We start from the raw sequence: 21,679 nt of genomic DNA, 5'->3' as shown, positions 1-21,679 counted from the left end.
ATGGGCCGGCCTGTGGCTCACTCGGGAGAGTGTGGTGCTGATAACACCAAGGCCACGGGTTCGGATCCCATATAGGGATGGCCAGTTTGCTCACTGGGTGAGCATGGTGCTGACAACACCAAGTCAAGGGTTAAGATCCCCTTACCAGTCATCTTTAAAAGAAAAAAAAAAATCTCTAAATGAAAATAGATTGAATTTCTTACTTTAAAAACACAGACTGATTGGATGAAAGAGGTAGAACCAATTATTTGCTGTCTATGAGATACTCACCTCCCCTGTAAAGACACACACAGACTAAAAATGAAGGGATGGAAAGAGATATACCATGCGAATAGAAACCCAAAACAAGGAGTTGTAGCTATTTTTATATCAGGTAAATTGACTTTAAACCAAAAATCAAAAAAGAGACAAAAGAAGACATTATATGATGATAAAGGGATCTATCCAGCAAGAAGACATAAAAATCATAAATATATAGGCACCCAACACCAAAGCTCCCAGGTATATAAAGCAAACACTAATAGATCTAAAAAAAAAAAAAAAAGAGATAAACCTCAATAAGATAATAGTAGGAAACCTGAATACCCCTCTCTCAGCATTGGTCAGATCATCTAGGCAACAAATCAACAGAGAAACATAATATTTAAACTACATTTTAGAACAATTGCACCTGGGAGATATCTACAGAACATTTCATCAGACAACTACAGAATATAAATTCTTCTCATCAGCACGTGGAACATTCTCCAGGATATAACACATTTAGGTCACAAATCAAGCATCAACAAATTTTTAAAAAATTGAAATCATTTTAAGTATCTTTTCAGACCACAATGCAGTAAAATTAGAAATCAATAACAAGCAAAACTCTGGAAAATATACAAACACATGACTATTAAACAAAATGCTCCCAAATGTCCTGTGGGTCCAAGAATAAATTAAACAGGAAATCAAAAATTCCTTGAAACTAATGAAAATAAAGATGTTATTGGAAGATATTGTCTTACTCTTGGTATTTTATCAATTTCCATTTAGATGTCTTAAATATCTTTTGTTCCTTTCTCCCCCTTTTATTGTTTGTGTTATGCATTAGTTGTCTTTTTGAGGTGGTAAGTTATAATTTCTTTTTCTTTCTCATTTGCATTTTTGTTCTACCACTGGGTTTTGTTCTTTCTTTTGTATTCATGATAGTGATTATCATTTTTCGGACTCCAGATGCAGGACTCCCTTGAGGATTTCTTGTATGGCTGGTCATATGGTGGTGAACTCCCACAGATTTTGTTTGTCTGGGAAGTGCACTATTTCTCCTTCATTTCTGAAGGATAGTCTTGCTGGGTATAGTATTTTGGGCTGGAAGTCTTTTTCTTTTAGTATTTTAAATATATCTTCCCATATTCTTCTGGCCTGTAGGGTTTCTGTTGAAAAGTCTGATGGAACTCCCTTACAGATGGCTTGATACGTTTCTCTTGCTGTTTTTAGGATTCTCTCTTTGTCTTTGAGCTTTGCCAGTTTGACTATAATGCCTTTCAGAGAGGACCTTTTTGGATTGAATCTGTTTGGGGATCTTTAAGCCTCCTGGATTTGAATGTCCATTTCTCTCCCTATACCTGGGAAGTTTTCAGCTATTATTTCATTGAATAGGGTTTCAATGCCTTTTCCTTTCTCCTCCCCCTGGAACACCCATGACTCAGATATTTGTGAACTTAAGGTTGTCTCCTAACTCTCTTAGATTTTCTTCATGTTTTAAGAATCTTTTTTCTTTTCTTTTCTTTGTTGTTGTTGTTGTTGTTGTTGTTGTTGTTGTTGTTGTCTGCCTGGGTTATACCAGAAAAAAAAAAAATCTTCAGGATCAGAATTTTTTGCTTCTACTTGCTCTAACTTGCTCCTTAAAATCTTGGTTGTGTTTTTTATTTTGTTGAATGAGTCTTTCAATTCCAGGGGTTCTGATACAGTGTTTTTTACAGTATTGATCTCTTTGTAAATTTCTTCTTTCATGTCCTAGATACTTTTTCTCATTTCTTTGTGTCATCTACGGAGTCTTCTTGTATCTTACTATTTTCCTTAAGATTGTTGATCAGAATTCCTTTCCATCATTTCAGAGATTTCTTGCTCTGTAAGATCTAGTAATTGAGAATTATTGTATGTCTTTGGTAGTGTCATATTTTATTGGGTTTTTTGTTTGTTTGTTTGGGGGTTTTGTTTGTTTGTTTGTTTGTTGTATTTCTAGTGTCTCTATGTTCATGTCTGGTCATCTAGTAGAGCAGCTGCTTCTATTACTCTGGAGTGGGCTTTGAGGAGAGAGATTTCCTCCTATAGATGTGTGTTATACTGACGATTGATTAGAGTGTTTTAGTATCTGCTCCAGGCAGATGCAGTCATATTCAGTGCTGGAGTTGCATGTGAGTGCCTCTGTGGCTTAGGCACTGGATAGAGCACTTAGTGATTCCTTACTGAGGTTAGCAACAAGGTGTTGGTTCATTGAGGATGTGAGTGAGCTCTCAAGATCTTGAGAGAAGTGCCTGCATGCTTTGTTGCTCTTTGGCTGGGGTGGGTGACCCTGGGATGGCTTGTTGGCATCCTAGCTAGCCTCTCCTGACCTTGATGGGTGCACTGGCATACACTGGAGCTTCTCAGTTTGAATGGGTGACCCTGGGCAGGGTTTCTCTTCCCTCTTTCCTATAGGCAGAGATTCCTCCTGGGTCCATGCTTCCCCCAGTTGGGGGAAGGATTGGTGGTGATAGGGAATTTTTTTCCTTACTCTATTTGGGTGTATTGGGTTTCTGCATTCTTTGGGGTTCTGTGTGTATTTCTCCCTGGATTATGGCAGTCATGTGTGCTACTCATACCTCCCACTCCCAGGTGTGCTATCTTGTGTGGCAGCATAATTCCCCCTGTGGATTGAGCGACTGGGTCACAAGTCTGCTCTTGCTCACATCTTTCCCCAGGCTCTGCTGGTGACTCTCCTCCTGTCAATGCAGTTGAGTGGTCAGGGGGCCACCTGCATGGTGGCCATGGCTGCTGCTATGGCAGCAGGTCACCCTTACAGTGGCAGTGGCTGTGGCAGTGACTGTGGCAGACTACCCACGCAACAGCAGTATCTGTGGTAGTGGCAGAGTTAAATCTAGAGTTTTAGATAGATAAAATAACAACTTCAAAGGTTGCAATAAAAACTACCAAGATTATGGTTCTTATTTTTGGAGGACAAAGAAAACAGGCTTCCTTTGGAGTGGGATAGGATAGTTTCTGACCCTCTTGTGCATTGCTCATTGCCTGTCAGTGGGTAGGGCTCCTAGAGAGAACCTTGTGTGCTTACCCTGAAGTCAGCACTCTGGGGCATTAACAGGCTCTGAAACTGGAGGGCCTTGGCTTCAGTCTTAGCTCTGTGGCTCACTGCTATGTCACTTTGGGCAGGTCACTTCCTCATCTATGTAATGCAGATGATAATAGTACTCACCTCAGAGAGTTGATGTAAAAAGCAAATGAACTCAAATAGAGTTTGTGCATGGTGCACAGTTCCAGACAACAATGATAACTATTCCTCATGTTATAAGTATTGTAGTCTCACCATGAAAGAGCTTTTCACAAAGAATCAAATTACCTAAAAATGTCCAAGATGTGCAAACAAAAAAAAGTCCCTTCAATAATTTATGTGCAATTTTCTTTTTTCTCATTTTTCTTTTTTTGTGCAAATATCTTTTTTCATTTTTTGATCTGATGTAAAACACATTAAAAACTCTTGTAAAAGTTTCCTCGTAAACGCAAGATTTTCTGATAAATAAATTCTCATTTTCTTTTATTTATTCATTCATTCAACAAAAATGTGCTGCATACTTACAGTATGCAAAGTACTGTGCTAGATATTATAGAGTATGAAAAGATAAATCACCATCTCTATATATAAAGCATTTGCAGTTTAGTAAAAGAGATAATATATTCACATAAATAACTATGTTAAGGAGTAGAAGGTATAAGAGGGATAAGAAAAATCAAGACAGAAGGAGGAAAGATTAGTCTGAGAATTAAGAAATAACCCCAAAATAGGTATTTTCTGAGACAGACCTTGAAGGATAATTGTGATTCAGAAAAGCAGAACTAGCTAGCAAAATGGAGAGGGTGCTACAGACCATAGAAATTGCCTGAGAAGGGCAAGTACACAGGAAAACAAGGCCCATGCCTGGAAGGTACTGGTGGTGTTGCCTGGGCCAGCAGGTTAGCAACATGTGGTAAGGACCTTGAATGCATGCCATCGTGAACAGAGGTTCAAATGCAATTGCACTCTATTCTCTATTTCTGCCTTGACTTCGGCCTGTGTAGCATGTAATTTTGATCTGGCCTTATTTAAGGCTAATGGTGTCTATTAAAAAGCATCTCTGTATAACTCTTTGCACAGAAAGCAACAGAATCTGAAGTTTTTCATGGCATGTTTTTGGTTTCTTTAGTTCTTAGGAGCTCATCTGGTGTTATTTCAGAAGAAACAGCTTTTATGTTCTATTGGCCAGGCTTCAGTGGCATATCTATCTCAGGTTTGCAATCTCAACTTGAAAACACCATTACATGATACATAGATTGCTGTTAAGGGGAGCTGGTTAGGAGGCATCTGACAGAAAAAGGCATGTGTAAACAGAGCTAGTTCGGGAATAAGAGCTGAATGGCTGGGTGCGTCTGTTTGTTTGAGTTGACAGCCTCTCCCTAACTCTTTCATTAAACACCCAACTAACCTTCAATTGCCCTCTTAGAACTTAATCTCAGTGCAATTTCCAGCATTTCAAAATCATCAAGCAGAAAGAGACACAACCCTAAAAAGGGGTCTTTTGTTCAATGTTAGGAGACTAACTCCAACTACAAACCTCTACAAATGCCTTCAAGTAAGAGGTAGGATGGATGTATAACACACTAACTCTATTAGGTTGTGTAAATAATAATAAATTTTTGAAAAGCTGGCATGCAGCTTTAAAAAAGAAATGTCCTCAAAAACTTCTGGGAACTTGGAATGCCAGAATGTCGGCAGAGAATGTTTCTGGTAAGCCTTGATCTGACAAGGGAAACATAATTTCAGGGTCTCTAGAAAGCTGGCTTATACATAAACTCCATCCAGCAATAAAGTTTATGTTCCTGTTTTCTCTGATTTTCCCCCTGCTGTGAGTTCATTTGTATAGGAACCTTTTTTACCAGTCCCTTCATTCCATTTCTCAAAGTGCTGTCCTTGTACTACCTTTAACACCTGAAGTTCCCGGGCCTCATCCCAGACCTAGCAAATGAAGCTTTCTAGAGACAATGTCCTGGAATTTTAATTAGAAAGAAGAAACTGTTTTATTATTTTGATCACCAAAGTTACTTCTACCTAGATTCTTCTTGCATTATTCTTTTAGTTCCAATCTTCCCAGACAACCTAACCATTCAAAGATAGAATTGGTGATGGGTTTGGATATTCTTCTCAGCAGGCATATTGCCAGATGAATGATGTCATCCAAAAAGTCAAAAGCTCGATCCAATGCTTTCACCAACAAGTTACAAATGGCCAAGAATCGATTGTGGGTGGAACTTATTCAAAGGATAATTATAAACCAAACTTCTTAAAATACCCAACTGCTATTTACTTTTTTTCTTTTTAAAATTTGCCATTTTCCCCCTTTTTCCTCTTGTTTGCCTTTTCTTTTGGATCTTCCACCACCACCAAAACCCCCAAATACTGAATAACAGTAGAGTCTGTGGATGACAAGAACAGAAATGATTGTAATTATGTCCCTCTTGCAAAAACATGTCTTCCAAGACAGTTTCATTTCTACCATATAAGCCCCACACCATCTCAGCCCATTTAGGATCTCCTTATTAAAGTACAAATCAAAGCATATTTTGGATACCAGCAATTTTCTCTATTTTCTAAACCCTGCCTTTTATCTTAAGCTTAAAGCTATTAAATATATACCTTTACAAGTTTTATAAATTATCTTTAGGTCAATCAATTATTCTCTTGATAACTTATTGCTATGTGTTCTACAAAAGAAATTGAAGTAAAATGTATATCAATTTATGTTGATTGAGTGGGAATAAATGGACCCTAAGATAGAAGACCTGGGTGTAAGTCTCAGTTTATTAGTAACTGTGTGTGATGCCAGGGAAACTCACGTAATGCCTCTGAGTCACAGTTTCCTCTTCTAGTAAAATAGGGATCAAAATGATTCTTATTTCACAGAGTTATTGTAAGTCTTAAAGGAAAATGAATATTTTGATTCCTGGTGAAGTATTAACGGATGACTGTTAGTGCTAAGAAGGTCCTAACTTGTCTCTTGATCCCTAAAGCAACTTTCCCTCATTTTTATCTTTTGTATTTTTCAAAATGAGATTTGGTTTTCCTGCCCCTTCCTTAAGGATTTAGGATTCCCCGCCCACTTATTTGGCTCATCCACTGTCCATCGTGAACTGTGGTACCTGCATTCAGATGACAGTGTTGCCACCAAGTGGTTATTAGGAGATACTGCAAGCCAAACACTAGCTGCAATAAATCACAGCACCATGAAGGTGTGGCAGGCAATTAAAAGTGTACATATAAACCAAAACCAGTAGCTTTTTATTCCTCCTTGGCGACACAACTGTGATCTAATCCTGCAGCACCACCGAGTAACACAGCTGTGACCTAATCCTGCAACACCATCTTACTGTTTCTTCCTCCCTGATTTACACTAGAGTCCTCAATCAACAACAACAATTTAAAAATCTTTGCCTTTCTCCTAAATCCCTAACAATGCTCCCTTGTACATTACAACCAACAACCTGCAGAAAAAGCCAAGACCTGCAGTGCCAGGCTAGAGAACCACCAGCAATTAACTGCTAAAACATACCCAGCATTTTATATGTGTTTTATCTTTATAGCCTTGTAAGTAGCATATAAATATCTTTGTTTTATAGGTTAGAAAACTGAGGCTCAAATTGGCTCAGTAACTTTTCCAGTTACAAGCTTGCCCAGTTTGTGTGCAGAAGGATAGGCTCAATCCCGGGTCTGAGCCAAGGATCTCTCCATCACCTCTCAAAGCCTCCCTCCATGACCATCTCTGCCCTGTGTCTTTCAGCTACTACTTCTATGTAGTTTTAGGAAGATATCTTCTACTCAAAATACCTACAGCATGTCAGAATAACTTGGGGAGATTTTAAAAATATGAGTGCCTGGGTTCCTTCCAGACTAATTGAAATCAAAATTCTTGCAGAGGGACCCCAGCATCTGTAATATTTTTTTAATTCAGCAAATAATTCTGTTGCACTGTGAAGGTTGAGAACCACTGATTTAAGTAATTATATCATGCCTATGAAAAATTTTTTCTATTGCTTATTATAAAATATTCTTCTTATAAAATATCTTATTAACACATGGTTTCTCTCTTGTAATAACAGGTGGATGAGATATTTATACATTCGGACTTGAACAAGCACTATATCAAGAACCGAATAGTCAGACTGACGTATGTATGTGTGGGAAAAGGTGGAGTCACAAGCCTGGAGGGAAAAAGGGGAAAGGAGACAGGGACACTTAGATACTGTGTGTCTCTATGAACTAAGCTCTTGCCTGCCTAGGATTATTCACAGACGTTAACCCTATGACAGTTTCAAGAAATAGGGCTGGCCACATTTTGTAAATGAAAAAAATATGATCTGGGGAGGGTAAGTGACAGTTTCCCCAAGTGACAGAACCAGAACTCAAACCCCATCAACAGACTACAAGGCCTGGAACCCACCAGGACCCATAGCCTGGGGAAAACCCAGCAGCATGTCATTATGTGCACGAAGTTGTATTTTTTCAACAGCTACATCATTTCAAAAATATCAAGAAGACAAAGGTGACAACAAAATGGGATCACATGTTTTACCTGTAATGGAGCCCTAGTGACAGGTGGCATGCCCAAACAAAAAAATGTTTCTGTTGTAATAAATTTTCTTTTTGTTGTCGTGTGGGTGGAAGACTCATATCAGTTGCAGAAAATACTCAGAGGTATCAATCATTATTTTGAAAATCACATAGCAAAAAAAAAAAAAGAAAGAAAGAAAGAAAAAGAAAAGAAAGACATCTTATATATTTAAAATAAAATAAAATTTGGTTTAAAATATATTTTAAAAAAGAAAAAGAAAATCACATAGCAGAACACATATGTCATAGGCACAAACCCTTGAGCCTTTATGACTCATCTTCTTAAAGATAAAGAAAACAAATATATTCAGAGTCGGATTTATTTGAAGGAAATAATAACTGCTTTTCTTACTAGTAGACTAATGTCTTACTGGCAGACTTACTCCAAGTTCTTAACATAATTGCTCAGTAACAAGCGACTTCCATAATGATTTTATAATATGAATTGGATAACTTTTATAATATTTAGGAGATAAAAAACATCTAAATGTTGGAATTTTCTAGAATTCATGCACTTTATTTTTAAATTTTAATTTGCCATAGCATTCTAGCAACATTATCAAAGTCTTATGAACTACTTTGTATTTGTAGCCATTATCTCTATGTAATTTTTTGTGTGGGTCCAAAGAAATTCTACTTGGTAAACAATGTTAATTTCTCTGATTTAATAGGAAAAATTACTTGGTTGTCTGTTTGCCAATTTGACATAAAATTTTGATTATTTATATCTTCATATTCCAGTGCCTAAATGGACCACAATAAATAAAATCTCTCAAAATCGATATAATTTCCTCTTTTTAGTCAAAAGCTCCAGAAAGGTAGTCTTCTAGTGTTCTTTTAAGGTTTAGATTCTTTGCAGTGTAAAAACAGGACATGTGGTAGATCAATATGTATTGGTTCCAACTTTTTTAAAAAGCTTTTAATTGTTGGATTTTTCTATTTTAAGAGTATGTAAAAATTCAGTCCCAAGGGTGACGGGACTCAAACCTATTTATGTGAAAAAAAGTTCAAAGAAATGGACATGTTTAATCTGAAGAAGATTCAGGGCCCACAATATTGTTGTCTTCAAATATTTTAGGTGGAAGAGGGAATTGATGTATTATGTATGTTGCAACTGGTAGACCTAAGCTTTATGGAATGGAAAAATACAGGGAGACATATTTCAACTCAAAATCTCTCTTAAGGGCCAAACCCATGGCTCACTCGGGAGAGTGCGGTGCTGGGAGCGCAGCGGCACTCCCGCCGCGGGTTCGGATCCTATATAGGGATGGCCGGTGCACTCACTGGCTGAGCGCAGTGCAGACGACACCAAGCCAGGGGTTGCGATCCCCTTACTGGTCACAAAAGCGAAAAAAAGAAAAAGAAAAAAAATCTCTCTTAAAGTCAAAGCTGACCAAAGACAAATGAGCCTCTTTAGGAAAGTAGATTTCCTCTCATTTTAATTACTGCGCTGGTGTTAGAGGACCACTCATCATGGATGCTGCAGAGGTGATTCAGGTATCAGATGTATGATTGATTAACCTAAGAGAACACCAAGGTTTCTTCCAACCCTCAGAGTTTACGATTTCAGTGATGACTTTTTATGTCTGAGTCTTACCCAGTTGCTTTAACAAGCCTTCAAATTAATGGGGGAAATGCACTCAAAATGTAATGAAAACTAGAAAAGGGAACATATGAAATAACCTTTGGTCAGCAAGTGACATATAGAAAAGTATGAATGTGAGAACATTAGCCCTTGATACTCTCAGCAACTGAAGCTTAATTCAGGGGAAGAAATAGGAAAGAGTAGAACAATATCAGATGGATTCTTTGAATATACATTTTTCTCTTGTATGTCACAGTCCAGAGGAAGATGGTGTGAAAGCAGATGTCATTATGGTGTTCCAGTTTTCCTCTACTGAGCGAAGAGCAGTAAGAGAGAAGAAAATCCATAGCATCTTAAATGAGAAGATAAGGAATACAAGAGCTTTGTCAATAAATGCCTCATCAGTTCAAGTTAATGGTAAGTAGTTGTCTTTGCATGTGATATCAACTTCTCTATTAGGTCCATGTTTTTTCTAATATTAAACTTACCATAATTTCCATTTCAAATAATAGCTAGAATTCAGATGAAATAAATTTCAAGTTAAAGAAGTGACATTTTGAGGTTTTATTGTTCTCTGATGAAAGCCATGTCTAAAGATAGTCATCACGTAGTTTTCTGAGTAGCAATTGATTGCCAATCATCCCAAAATAGAGACAAACCTTTACCACTAACAGAGGATTAATCTGACCCAGCCACTGCTTTCATGACTAAGCAAGTGAAAATACCAAGAATTTAGCAACAACTGTATTTCTGGGTGGGAATTTCCTAAAACACAAACTTATTTGTTGCCTTTGAAAAGTATGGGTAGTTACTATATATGGTGATGTTATGAAATTTTGTTAGCTTTTTTCCTATGGGCATTTGGGAAAATGGTAAACCAACTTTGGAGCCACTGAAGCCATCTTATAAATAATGCTTTAAAAATCACTAAACTAGAAAAAACAATCACTGAAACCATATATACATTATTCCACTTTCTCTGCTCACCCTTAGCTCATTATACTGCTATCACTTTTGAAAATTAAGGACAACCAACACTTCTCAAGACCGATCTCTATGCCCCTTACACACAGTATCTAATTTAACTTTTATATTCCAACGAAGTAGGCAAATTCACCTTTATAGTCATCAAAGTCAGGCAAAAAGAGTGAGGGAATCTAATAATTAAAAAGAGCTAAGATTCAAGCCTAGATTTCTAATTTCTCAAAAGGCTCCATGAAAAAAAGGGGTCTGCGGTCAAACACATTCTAGAAATTCTGTTTATGTTATTTGTCTCTTGGAATGTCATCTCTTATAGTCACATATTAAAGACTCTGAGGAGTCCAGCTAGACAGAAACCTGTTTACCCCTGTACACTAAGCTGCTTTCACAACATCTACTTCCAGCAGACAAGAACAGATTTCCCCTAAACATTCCAGGGGACACTCGACTTAAGAGAGTCACAGAAGAGTCAGAGCACGTGTTTATATGGGACATGAAACAGGTTGCCCTGCCCTCGTAAGGGTCTAGCTGACTCTTCAGAAGGAAACCCGAATCAGGAAGTGAAAATCTGAGGTAATGGAATGGACAGGAATTTGCTGTTGTGACAAAGAGTCAGCTCCTCAGGGAATAAAGCTTCAGACCTCTCCCATCCGGGGAGGGAGGAACCTGTCAAATGCTTAATCTGCCTTCTTTGTGAGATGGGGAAGCAAATGAATTCAGGTTGTGAAATAGTGGCCATTCTGATAAGTTATATGATGTGTTCTATGCAATTTCCAATAACCAGTTAATTTACCAGGAACTTAAAAGCCTGAGTGATCTGAAACCAGAAATGAAGCATGAAATGGTCATTGGCTGCATGGCCTTTTTGTTTCCTACAGGCTCAATTTGAGGTCTTTAGTTTATTTCGATGATTGTACTAAATTAAAAGGCAGGATGTGCTGATGGAGAACCTCATTTTGGAGTTACCTGACTAATTCTAACTCTACTTGGTCACTGCAGGATCATCCAAATAGTGGGCCCATGCCTCCATTATTTCACCTGTAAAATTGCAATGGTAATGTTCGTTCTTTCTGAAATCATAGAAATATTATGGATATACACAAGAAAACAGAAAACATAATGTGGAACATAGAGGCTATTACTACTAAGAAAGCTATTAAATTGTACAAATCCTTTGGAAAACTGGCAGCATTAATGTAAGTCACTGACTGGTAAAAGGAAGAGCTAGAACCTTGAAGGTTTCTGAATTTCCAAATGTAAAAAGAGTAGTGTTGACTAGCATGTAGGAAAGGACCATTCAGTGGGAAGCTCAGTAGAATCCTTAAGGCAACAGGCAAAAACATTGCTGTCCAGGAACACTTACATTTGGGACTTCCAATAGAAAACTGCAGAGACTATAGATCAAGTCTAGAAATAATGCTGATCAAGATTTATCCATAATTTGTCAAGAATCTGTGTTTTGTTTTAACAAATAACGGTGTGGTGTGGTTCCTTCGTGAGATGCAATGGATCAAAGGAAAGCTGAATTTGACTTCTTTGCATTGCAAACATCATGGCTGGTGAAGCAGCTTCCATGCCGACCTCCCATCATGATGCTTGTAACATGTAGACCCCTGAATACTAACTAGATTTCTCTCAACTCTGAAGTGAGTCAGGGGATGATCACTTTCAAGCCTAAGATGTTAATCTTTTGTTGATAGAATTTCCTATATCTGAAAAGTAAAAATATTTGGTCAAAATTAGAAAACTTCAACAGTTACTTGTGTGTTGGAGGTTTACGTCTAGGTGTAGTCATTCTCCCTAAAAATCCAATTCTTAAAAATCCAATTATGCTCATGTATTAGTCCATTTATGTTGCTTATAACAAAATATATGGAACGAGGTAATTATAAAGAAAATGAAATTTATTGCTTACAGTTTCTGAGGCTGGGAAGTCCAAAGTCCATCTGGTGGTGGCAACAGTGACCCAGGGGTCTCACATTGCAAGATGGTGAGAGCAGAGAAAGCAGAGAGAGAGAAAGACAGACTCTCCTCTTCTGTCAGAGCCCTCAGAACCACACCCTTGACCATCATTTTTAATCCAGTCACTACTGCATGGTCCTACAATCCAATCACCTCTTCAAGGATCCACCTTCCAAGTATCATAATAGGATTTCTCACCTTCTTTACAGTCACAGTGGGGGCTAAGTTTCTAATACGTAAAACTTGGTGAACATAATTCAAGCTTCAGTGAGTTTTGGGGGGACATAATTCAATCCACTACAGCTCACAACCATTATGCTTACCTTGGTATCACTCCTGGAAATGGATGACTTGCATTTTGCTCAGACTAAGTTGACGAAGTTTTAACTGAAGAATTCTACTACTATAGAATTTTCCATTTAAATGCATTACTAAGGACAAACTAAATAGTTTTTTTAAATGAAACACGAAATCTACTACCTTAAACTACATTTGACAGAAAATTGAATTTCTTCCATTAAGTACTGAAAATCTGTCCTGAACAATTGATTCTTGACCATACAACGATTTGGGGATGCCTTTAAGGGTGTCCTTGAATTGGATATTTTCAAAAGCTCCCACCTGGTAGTGTTCATTATCACTAGTTTCCCAAATGAGATTTATAGAAATTTAGTAGAATAAAACGTTGTTATTTTGCACAATGGGGAATAGGATGCTGTGGATATGAGTCTGAGAAGCATAGCACTGGTAGAAAAGGGTAAAATAGTTTATTCTCATCTGCTCAGTAAGCCTTTTAAACTTAAAAATCATCACAGTTTTCATGCAACCTTCCACCAACTTATTTTCCCCCAGCTTTATTAAGGTAAAATTGACAAAAATTGTATGTATTTATGGTGTACAACATGATATTTTGATATATGCATATGAGTTTACATGTTTGTGTTTCCTAAGTCAGATTCCTAATTTATTTATTTATTCATTTATTTGGAAATTGACAGAACTTAGTCTTAGGTCGTGTCCAATAATTGGCCTTTAACAATATTCAGCAGATGCTGGATAAGAACAAAGTTTATTCTTCAAAAAACCATTTTTATCATTTAGGAACCATATGTTAGAAGCATTTTAAATATAGTTTATGTGGGAATTTTCAAAGTTTTTTTTCATCCTGAACGCTTTGACCAAAAAAAGGCTTATGTGAAATCCTAAGTAAACAGAAGAGGTAGAAGCGGCCCTGTTCTGGTGGAGGCTGAGGCTGAGGCCTGGAGACCGATCAGCTTCCCCCCTCTTTCTCCACTTTCTCATCTCCTGAAGTAGAATCCAAAGAGGCTTTATTTGTACCCCTGGAAAACCACAGTTCTGTATTAATACAAACTACATTCATGCATCACTTAATGACAGGGATATGTCCTGAGAAATACTTCATTAGGTGATTTCGTCATTGTGCGAGCGTCATAGAGTGTAGTTACACAAATCAAATGGTACAAGCTACTACATACCGAGACTATGTGGTGTAGCCTATGGCTCCTAGGCTACAAACCTGTGCAGCATGATACTATACTGAGTACTGTAGGCAATTGTAACACAATGGTGAGTGTTTGTGTATCTAATCACAGAAAACGTACAGTAAAAATACGGTATAAACGACCAAAAATGGTACACCTGTATAGGGCACTTACCATGAATGAAGCTTGCAGGACTGGAAGTTGCTCTGGGTGAGTGAGTGAATATGAAGGTCTAAGACACCACTATACAATACTGTAGACTCTACACTTAAGCTACACTAAATTTATTTTAAAAATTAAGTAATTGCACTATGACTTTATGACAGCTATGATGTCACTAAGCAATAGGAATTTTTCAGCTCTATTATAGTTTTTTGAGACCACCGTCATACATGTAGTTCATTGTTGATCAAAACGGTATGCTGCACATGACTGCATTTGTGGGTTTTGATCATCCATTGCTTATGCTTTACCCACTCCTTGAGATATTATCCATCTAATTACAGGTTGCCTAAAAAATCTCTACAAAAATTTCACTCATATATTCTTTTTTTAAAAAATTTTTATGGAATCGAAATTGATTATACAAATCTTTGGGGTTCAACGCTGATATATGTTGATCAAATCAATATTATTAGCATATATATATTGTTACAAATCATACTTATTCTTTATGCCTTTTGTCCAATCTCATCCCATCCCCCTCTCCCTCCAATCAACTCCATCTGAAGGGCACAGCTGCAGCTTTTGCCATCTTCTGCTCTGTGCGCTCAGCAGTTTCAGCCTTAAAGCGGCCGTGGCATGAAATGCTCATAGTGGTTTTTTCTTTCTCTCATCGTGGCTTCTCCCACCTTCATGCACTCCGTAGGTCTCTCCTCCTCAGCCCCTGAGCTCTAGCGGCCCCAACTTGGCTGTTCTTGCTTTTTTTATATAGTTGTAAATTAGTTGATTTCTCGGAGAGAGTGATGCTGAGGACCGTCTATTTCCACCATCTTGACCAGAACCCCACACATACATTCTTATATCATATATAACCTTTTCCTGACTGATCTATATTCTTAACTGTCTGGAATCCAGACGTGGTCAGTATCCTCTGATAATTCCTGGTTATTGAAACCAACCAAGAGAATGTCAGATTATCGTTCTTTATTCTATTTTGTTTTTCAGCAATGAGCTCATCTACAGGGAAACTAACTGTCCAAGCATGTAAGTCTAGTGAGCTTATATAAACAAGTTCAATTTCCACATCAGAAAGAACTTCTTCAAATATCAGCTCATCATTTTCCATCTTTGTCCCACATTTTCTTTGAGAGAGAATAACAATTGGTCAATAGATACAAATGCTTCTAAGACTGATCGTTTAGTCATATTCATGAAAATAATTTTACATGATGAAAACTCTGGGATGATTAAAATAAAGTATGTATTTCTGGTTTGGAATAAGTGAACTTGCTTTTCTAACATTTAAAAATGCTATTAAATGTGCTTTCTGCTGAGAAATAAAATAAGGAGAAAGTGTTTCATGGAGAGAAGATAAACCCCATTATTTGTGACTGACTGACAAAATATTCTTAATGTAATCGTCTTTAAAGCTGACAGCAGTTTCACTAACTCACTTCAAATCACTGTGGCCTGCATGTTGACAGATTTTACAAAGGTGGTGATGAATTTGAGCAGTGGTGTTCATGCATTTGCCTCTGTGTCTTGAGAATACCCTAAATTTTCTTATGCATTTATTCATTCATTCAACAAATATCTTTTAATGTCTACCAAGTACCGGAAAGTGTGCCCGAAGCTGGTAATACCATTGTAAATAGGACATGATCCCTGACCTAAAATTAGAGCTCGAAGGTAGGGAAAGACATAAATACATTAGGAAATATTAAAATAGTATGATAAATGCTATGGCAGAGAAAGTGCACAGTGCTATGATCAAAGTCAATCAGAGAGTCAACTAACCTAGTCTTGGGGGTCAGAAAGTGATCCCTGAGATAGGAGAGGGGAGAAGCCATAAATCAAGTGACAGGCGGAGTAAGTGTCCTGGATAGGAGGAGTTGTAAATTAAAATGTCTCCAGGCAAGCAAGAATGTGATAATTTCTAATAACTGAAAAATGTCAGTATGGCTGGAATGTAGAAGGGGGTCTGTGGGGCATGAGAAAGGCATGGGATTAATGGTAATCATGAACCAGAACCACACCGAAATATTTTGACTTTATCTGGAGGGCAATGAAGAGTCACTGAAGGCTTCACAGATTACAGAAAGATCACTCAGGTTTCAGCATGGAGAATGGATTGAAGAGGCAAGACTGGAGTCAGGGAGATGAATTGGGGAGATGCTGCAGTCCTTCAGATGAGGACAGATGGTAGCCTAAACTAGAGACTAGGATAATGGCAGAGTGATGGGGGTTTCTAAAATGGCTGGCTGCAGTTGGAGTGTAATCAATACCAGTAAAATGAATTTTCTTTTTTGATACCTAATTAGTTGCAATAAGAACTGAATCTATCATATTTTCTTTATAAGCACCATGCTCTAAATAGGCTTAATTCTTAGCAGGAATCTTAAGTAGCAAAGTAATCTCTGATCTGATGCACCAAATAGAGTAAATGTTTTTCCCAACAATAGCAAATATGGGAACATGGAACCCTCCATACTGAAGAGTGAGAGACTGGTCATGATACATAAATCCATGCACATTTTAGGAACTAGTCACTCAGAAAAATGAAGAGTAGAGAGGATTCCAACAAATGTGCAATTACTTATCTGGCCAGGGGGAGTTGCTTTCCTGGAGTGAGGGGTGAGAATGTCGTGTCAAGGTAAAACTGCTGGATCACCTAAACCTGGGCGACAATAATCTTAGTGGGAGCTCCCAGGATATCTGGATAATTTACACTGCAAGTACTCAGGGCTGATTTGACACTTTGTGGTGTGTCAATCCTTCGCAGCTTCACACAGCTTCAGTAGGCAACATACATCCACATCTACAAAGGTAGGAAGTGAGCAAAAATCAACATGTCAGGAAATACACAGGATGGATAGTGATATAGTATATGCTTATATAGTAATAGATGTAAATATTGCATTGCAGTTCTCTATTAGCCTCTCTGCATCAAGATTAGAGAGACATTTTTTATAACTTAATGATCTCATCTTTTTCAGGTTGTGGAAAACGAGCTGTTCCATTAATAGTTAACAGAATAATGTCTGGAGACATTGCAGCCAAGGCTGCCTGGCCTTGGCAAGCTTCCCTTCAGCGTAATAACATCCATCAGTGTGGGGCCACCTTAATTAGTAATATGTGGCTTGTCACCGCAGCACACTGCTTTAAGAAGTAAGTTGTTGACCTTAAGTTGGACCCTATTACTACCAAAAAGTCCTGAATTTTATCATGTTTTGAGTGATGATCAATTTCCCAAAATCTTCTTTCAGGTTCCTTTCTAAAATAATGTTACACTTGCGTACTTATTTGGAAAGTTTGGTGGGGACAGAAGGAGTAGTAATCATTATCCTAGTATTCATCCATCAAGTCCTCAGAGTTTTAAATAAAGAATCATGTAAGGAAGCAGAAGACACCCTAACACAAAATATTTACTAATAACAGACAAAATCAATGCCTTCTCAAACAATGTTCTCCACTTGATACTTGTGTGTGTTTCTGCCAAATATTTGGGCCAGTCATAAATAATCAAAAATAATCATAATAATCAAATTCATAGCACAGTGAAATTGAAATCTTCAGTAGAAGATGATGCATGAATTTGCTAACTGTGATAATATAGAACTACTCAAACCAAATTCACAGCACTGACATAAAAATCTGGTGGAATTAGGGCAGTTCACAACCAAAGTGAGAAATTACTGGGATGATGATAAGTACAGATACTTCAAAAGAGATTTCCTCAAATATCAAAGATTTATGAGAGGCCCTAATCTATTCCATGAGACCTTCTTGTAATAGAGAACCTCTTGACAATAAATAATGCTAGAAAAGACAAACCAGAAATAAAGAACAGCATATTGTGCCGTCATATAATTTTTCAGATAAACAGTTGACACTGATTAATTCTTTATTCATTGTGAGCATTTTTGCACAACACAAATTTTATTAAATGTAAGATAAAAATCACTTTTTTAATAGTTTTTACTTTTAAGGTAATAACAAATCAAATCTTTTTATCACTATTACATTTAAAATTGGGGGTTTCTTTCTAAATTGATTACCTTTATGGCCTTTCTCCAGTACCAATTATTATGGTTATAACAAGGGCTTCCTGAATATCTCTGTAAAACAGGTGGCAGCAGGATTTAGTGGGCAAAATATGCCTCAGCCAGCAAGAGAGCTGGTTCAAATGACTGTGACCTTGGGTAAGTTACTGAACCTTGGTTTATTATACTTGTAGATGAACTAGATCTTCTCCCATTCCTTTTGACCTATAAAATTCTGACTTTTGTTACCATAATAAATTCCATCTATCTAAGAAGGTAAATCTATATAAAGATTCTTAATGTAGAATATATATATAAAGAATCTATGTAGATTTTTAATGTTTTAAAAATAGGAGAACTCAATAGATTGATATATTAGAAAGCCAGAAATCCCTTATGCAGTTTTGGCTGAATACCTCAAAGTACAGTAGTTCCCCCTTATCCATGGGGCATATGTTCCAAGATCCCCAGTGGATGCCTGAAACCACAAAGAGTACTTAACTCTATATATACCATAGACAAATTTCTTTTCCTTCTTCACAATTTCACAAATAGAAGATTTGTTCTTACCATAGATCTTAGCAACCTCAGCTTTTCTTCTTTTCTTATTAAGTTGAGAACTTTGACCTTTTCACTTAAATGAAGCACTTTACAGCTTTTCTCTGGCATAATCCCAATTGCCAGCATCACTGCACTTGTGCTTTGGGGCCATTAAGTAAAATAAGGGTTACTAGAGCACAAGCACTGCGATACGTCTATGGTCGACCTGATAACTGAGACCAATACAAAGTGACTGAAGGGCCAGGGCATCGACTGCTTGGATCTGCTGCACAAAAGGAGGATTCACGTCCTGGGTGGGATGCAAAGGGGTGGAACAAGGTTTCATCACACCACTCAGAATGGCACAAAACTTAAACTCATCAAATGTTTATTTCTGGAGTTTTCCATTTAGTATTTTCAGACCGTAACTGACCTCAGGCAATGGATAAGGAAGAAAATGTAATGGAGAGCATACTTTGCCAGAGTTAGCCAATTTTGTGGTAGATAGTTCTATTTTTACAAATGTCTTTATAACATTGAACACGAGATCTACACTCTATTAACCTCCACTACTGATATTCATTGTTTCGCCTGGAACTGCTTATTTCTTCATCCACATAACAGCTGTTCTTTAGTTTCTCTTTTTTCACAGCAAATATAGAGTGAGTGAGAATCTCCAAACCGTACATGAAAATAAATATCATTACTTTATTTTCACAGCAAACTTTCAGATGTCCTACCATGTTGGTTCTTCTACTCTGAATGTTCTAGATGTTCTCAGTGTTTCCCTTAAAATATGCTTACATGAACTAAACACACCAAGATAGATAATATGACTAATGTCATATATGTCAAAGTAAAATGGGAAGGCTTCTGGAAAAAAACAAATAACAGAAACTGAATGCAAGGTAACAGGTGGCATATTAACTAAACAACTCAACACAGAAGTTGATGATAAAGAATGTCTGTTAAAATACTGAGGATATTTTTATGGCCTACTAGAGATATATAACCTCCACTATGTCCTAGACAGTATATTTTCTAGACTTGACAGATAGTGTGGAAATTATGCTCATCAAATTAGCTGATTACATAAGGCTGGAAGAGAAATGGATGTGTTGGGTAAGAAAAACGAAAAGTTTAAAAGGGCTTTAATTATCTTAGAATAATGAGAAAGAACTAAATGATTAATTTTAGCAGGTATAAATGTAAGGCTCTAACTTAGGTAAAAAAAAATCCAAGTACAGCACAGAAAGAAGAAATGTGTTTAACATGTGAAAACTATTTGGAAATTTTTATCAGAAAATAACTCACTTTGAGTCAGTTGTCCCCAAAGCCATACAGTAGTCCTTCTGTAACTGTGGGGGATTGATTACAGGACCCCCTATGGATACCAAAATCCAAGGATGCTCAAGTTTCTGATATAAAATTGTGTAATATTTACATATAACTACACACATCCTCCCATATATTTTAAATCATCTCCAGATTACTTATAATACCTAATTCAATGTAAATGCTATTTAAATAGTTGTTGTATTATTTAGGAAATAATGACAAGAAAAAAAAAAGTCTGTATATGTTCAGTACAGATGCTTTTTTTTTTTTTTTTTTTTTTTTTTTGTCGTTTTTTCGTGACCGGCACTCAGCCAGTGAGTGCACCGGTCAGTCCCATATAGGATCCGCTCCGAGCATCGCCGCGCTCCCAGCGCAGCACTCTACCAAGTGCACCACGGGCTCAGCCCTACAGATGCTTTTTTTTTTTCCAAATATTTTAGATCCAAGGTTGGTTGAATCCATGGATGTGGAAGTCACAGATATGGAGGGCCAACTGTATTGTGATTTAAATTGCATTGGAAGAAATGTAGAAACCAGAATAAATGAGATGTTGGACTCTTTGTTGGTCAGATCCTACCTGGGACAGTGAATTCTGTTCTGGATGACATGCTTAAAAAGAACTCAACAAAATGAAAGGCTCTTAAAGAGTCTTGAATGGTAAAGAAAAGGCAAAATATATCCATACACCCTTGCCACTCCTAGCATGGTCCATGGACTAGCATCATTCACATCACTAGGGAATTTGTTAGAAATACAAGAATCTAAAGTACCATCCTGGACCTACAGAATCAGGAGCTGCATTTTTATAAGATCCCCGGATTATTTGTATGCACATTGAAGTTTGAGATACACTGTTCTATGAGACAAAATTTTACTCTGAGAAAGCTCTGGTAGAGATGATAGTTATATTCATATATCTGAAGTACTCTTATGTGGAAGAGAATTAGGGAATCAAGAATGAATTTGCCAACAACAGAGGTGCTGCAAGATTAAAGGATTTCCAAGATGCAAAAAGGGATTCTAAGGCAAAGAGCATGCCCGCATCTGCAGAAGTGTTCAAGCATAGACAATCACCACGTGGGAGTGTGTTTTTAACAATTACCACAATTCTTAAGCTTTTATTATATAATTATTAAGCATTAATAATAATAATATTATTATTATAGGTGCTTAAGATTTGTTTTATATAATTCTTATATCCACACCATTTGGCAAGCTTTTTTTAACTAAGGGGGATAAGAAAAGTTAAGAAACTTGCCAAGTTCACAATATTAGGAGATGGTGGAGTTGAAAGCAAGCATATGTCTTCCTCAAGCCAAATCCCATTCCTCAAACATTGGATCAGTGAGAGGACTAAATGACTTTTTATGACCTTCCCTATCCTGAGATTGTTTAATATTATTGCAGTTTAATATTGAGTTAAAACTTAAGAAACCTCATCAGATGTTTGATTATTTTTAAGCTAATAATCAACAAAATTTCCAGATCCTTTCTTTAGTGATGGCTTCCAGACCAGGTGTCACTACTTTGAATTTTTACAATTTACTTTGGAATCTAAATTACTATTTTATATTAATCACCATTAAATTTCATCTTGTCAATTTGAGCCCAGGTTAAAAGTTTAGAAAGTTCATTCTTAATCTTGATTTAGCATCTCTCATGCCAGGTA

The 21,679-nt window shown here is 37.0% G+C and overlaps 1 protein-coding gene across 1 annotated transcript in view; it reads left to right on the top strand.

Moving 5' to 3' along the window:
* LOC134385707 (transmembrane protease serine 11A-like) overlaps window positions 1-21,679 on the top strand; it is a 50,794-nt gene that overhangs the window by 12,410 nt on the left and 16,705 nt on the right. The window contains exons 3-6 of the mRNA XM_063107439.1: window positions 7,387-7,454; window positions 9,739-9,899; window positions 15,095-15,133; window positions 17,086-17,257. Of these exons, the coding sequence (XP_062963509.1) occupies window positions 7,387-7,454; window positions 9,739-9,899; window positions 15,095-15,133; window positions 17,086-17,257 (440 nt within the window). The remainder of the gene's footprint in view (window positions 1-7,386; window positions 7,455-9,738; window positions 9,900-15,094; window positions 15,134-17,085; window positions 17,258-21,679) is intronic.

Source organism: Cynocephalus volans, chromosome 9 (genome assembly GCF_027409185.1).
Source record: "Cynocephalus volans isolate mCynVol1 chromosome 9, mCynVol1.pri, whole genome shotgun sequence".
Taxonomy (NCBI): Eukaryota; Metazoa; Chordata; class Mammalia; order Dermoptera; family Cynocephalidae; genus Cynocephalus; species Cynocephalus volans.
This window is presented reverse-complemented; position numbering and strand designations above follow the sequence as displayed.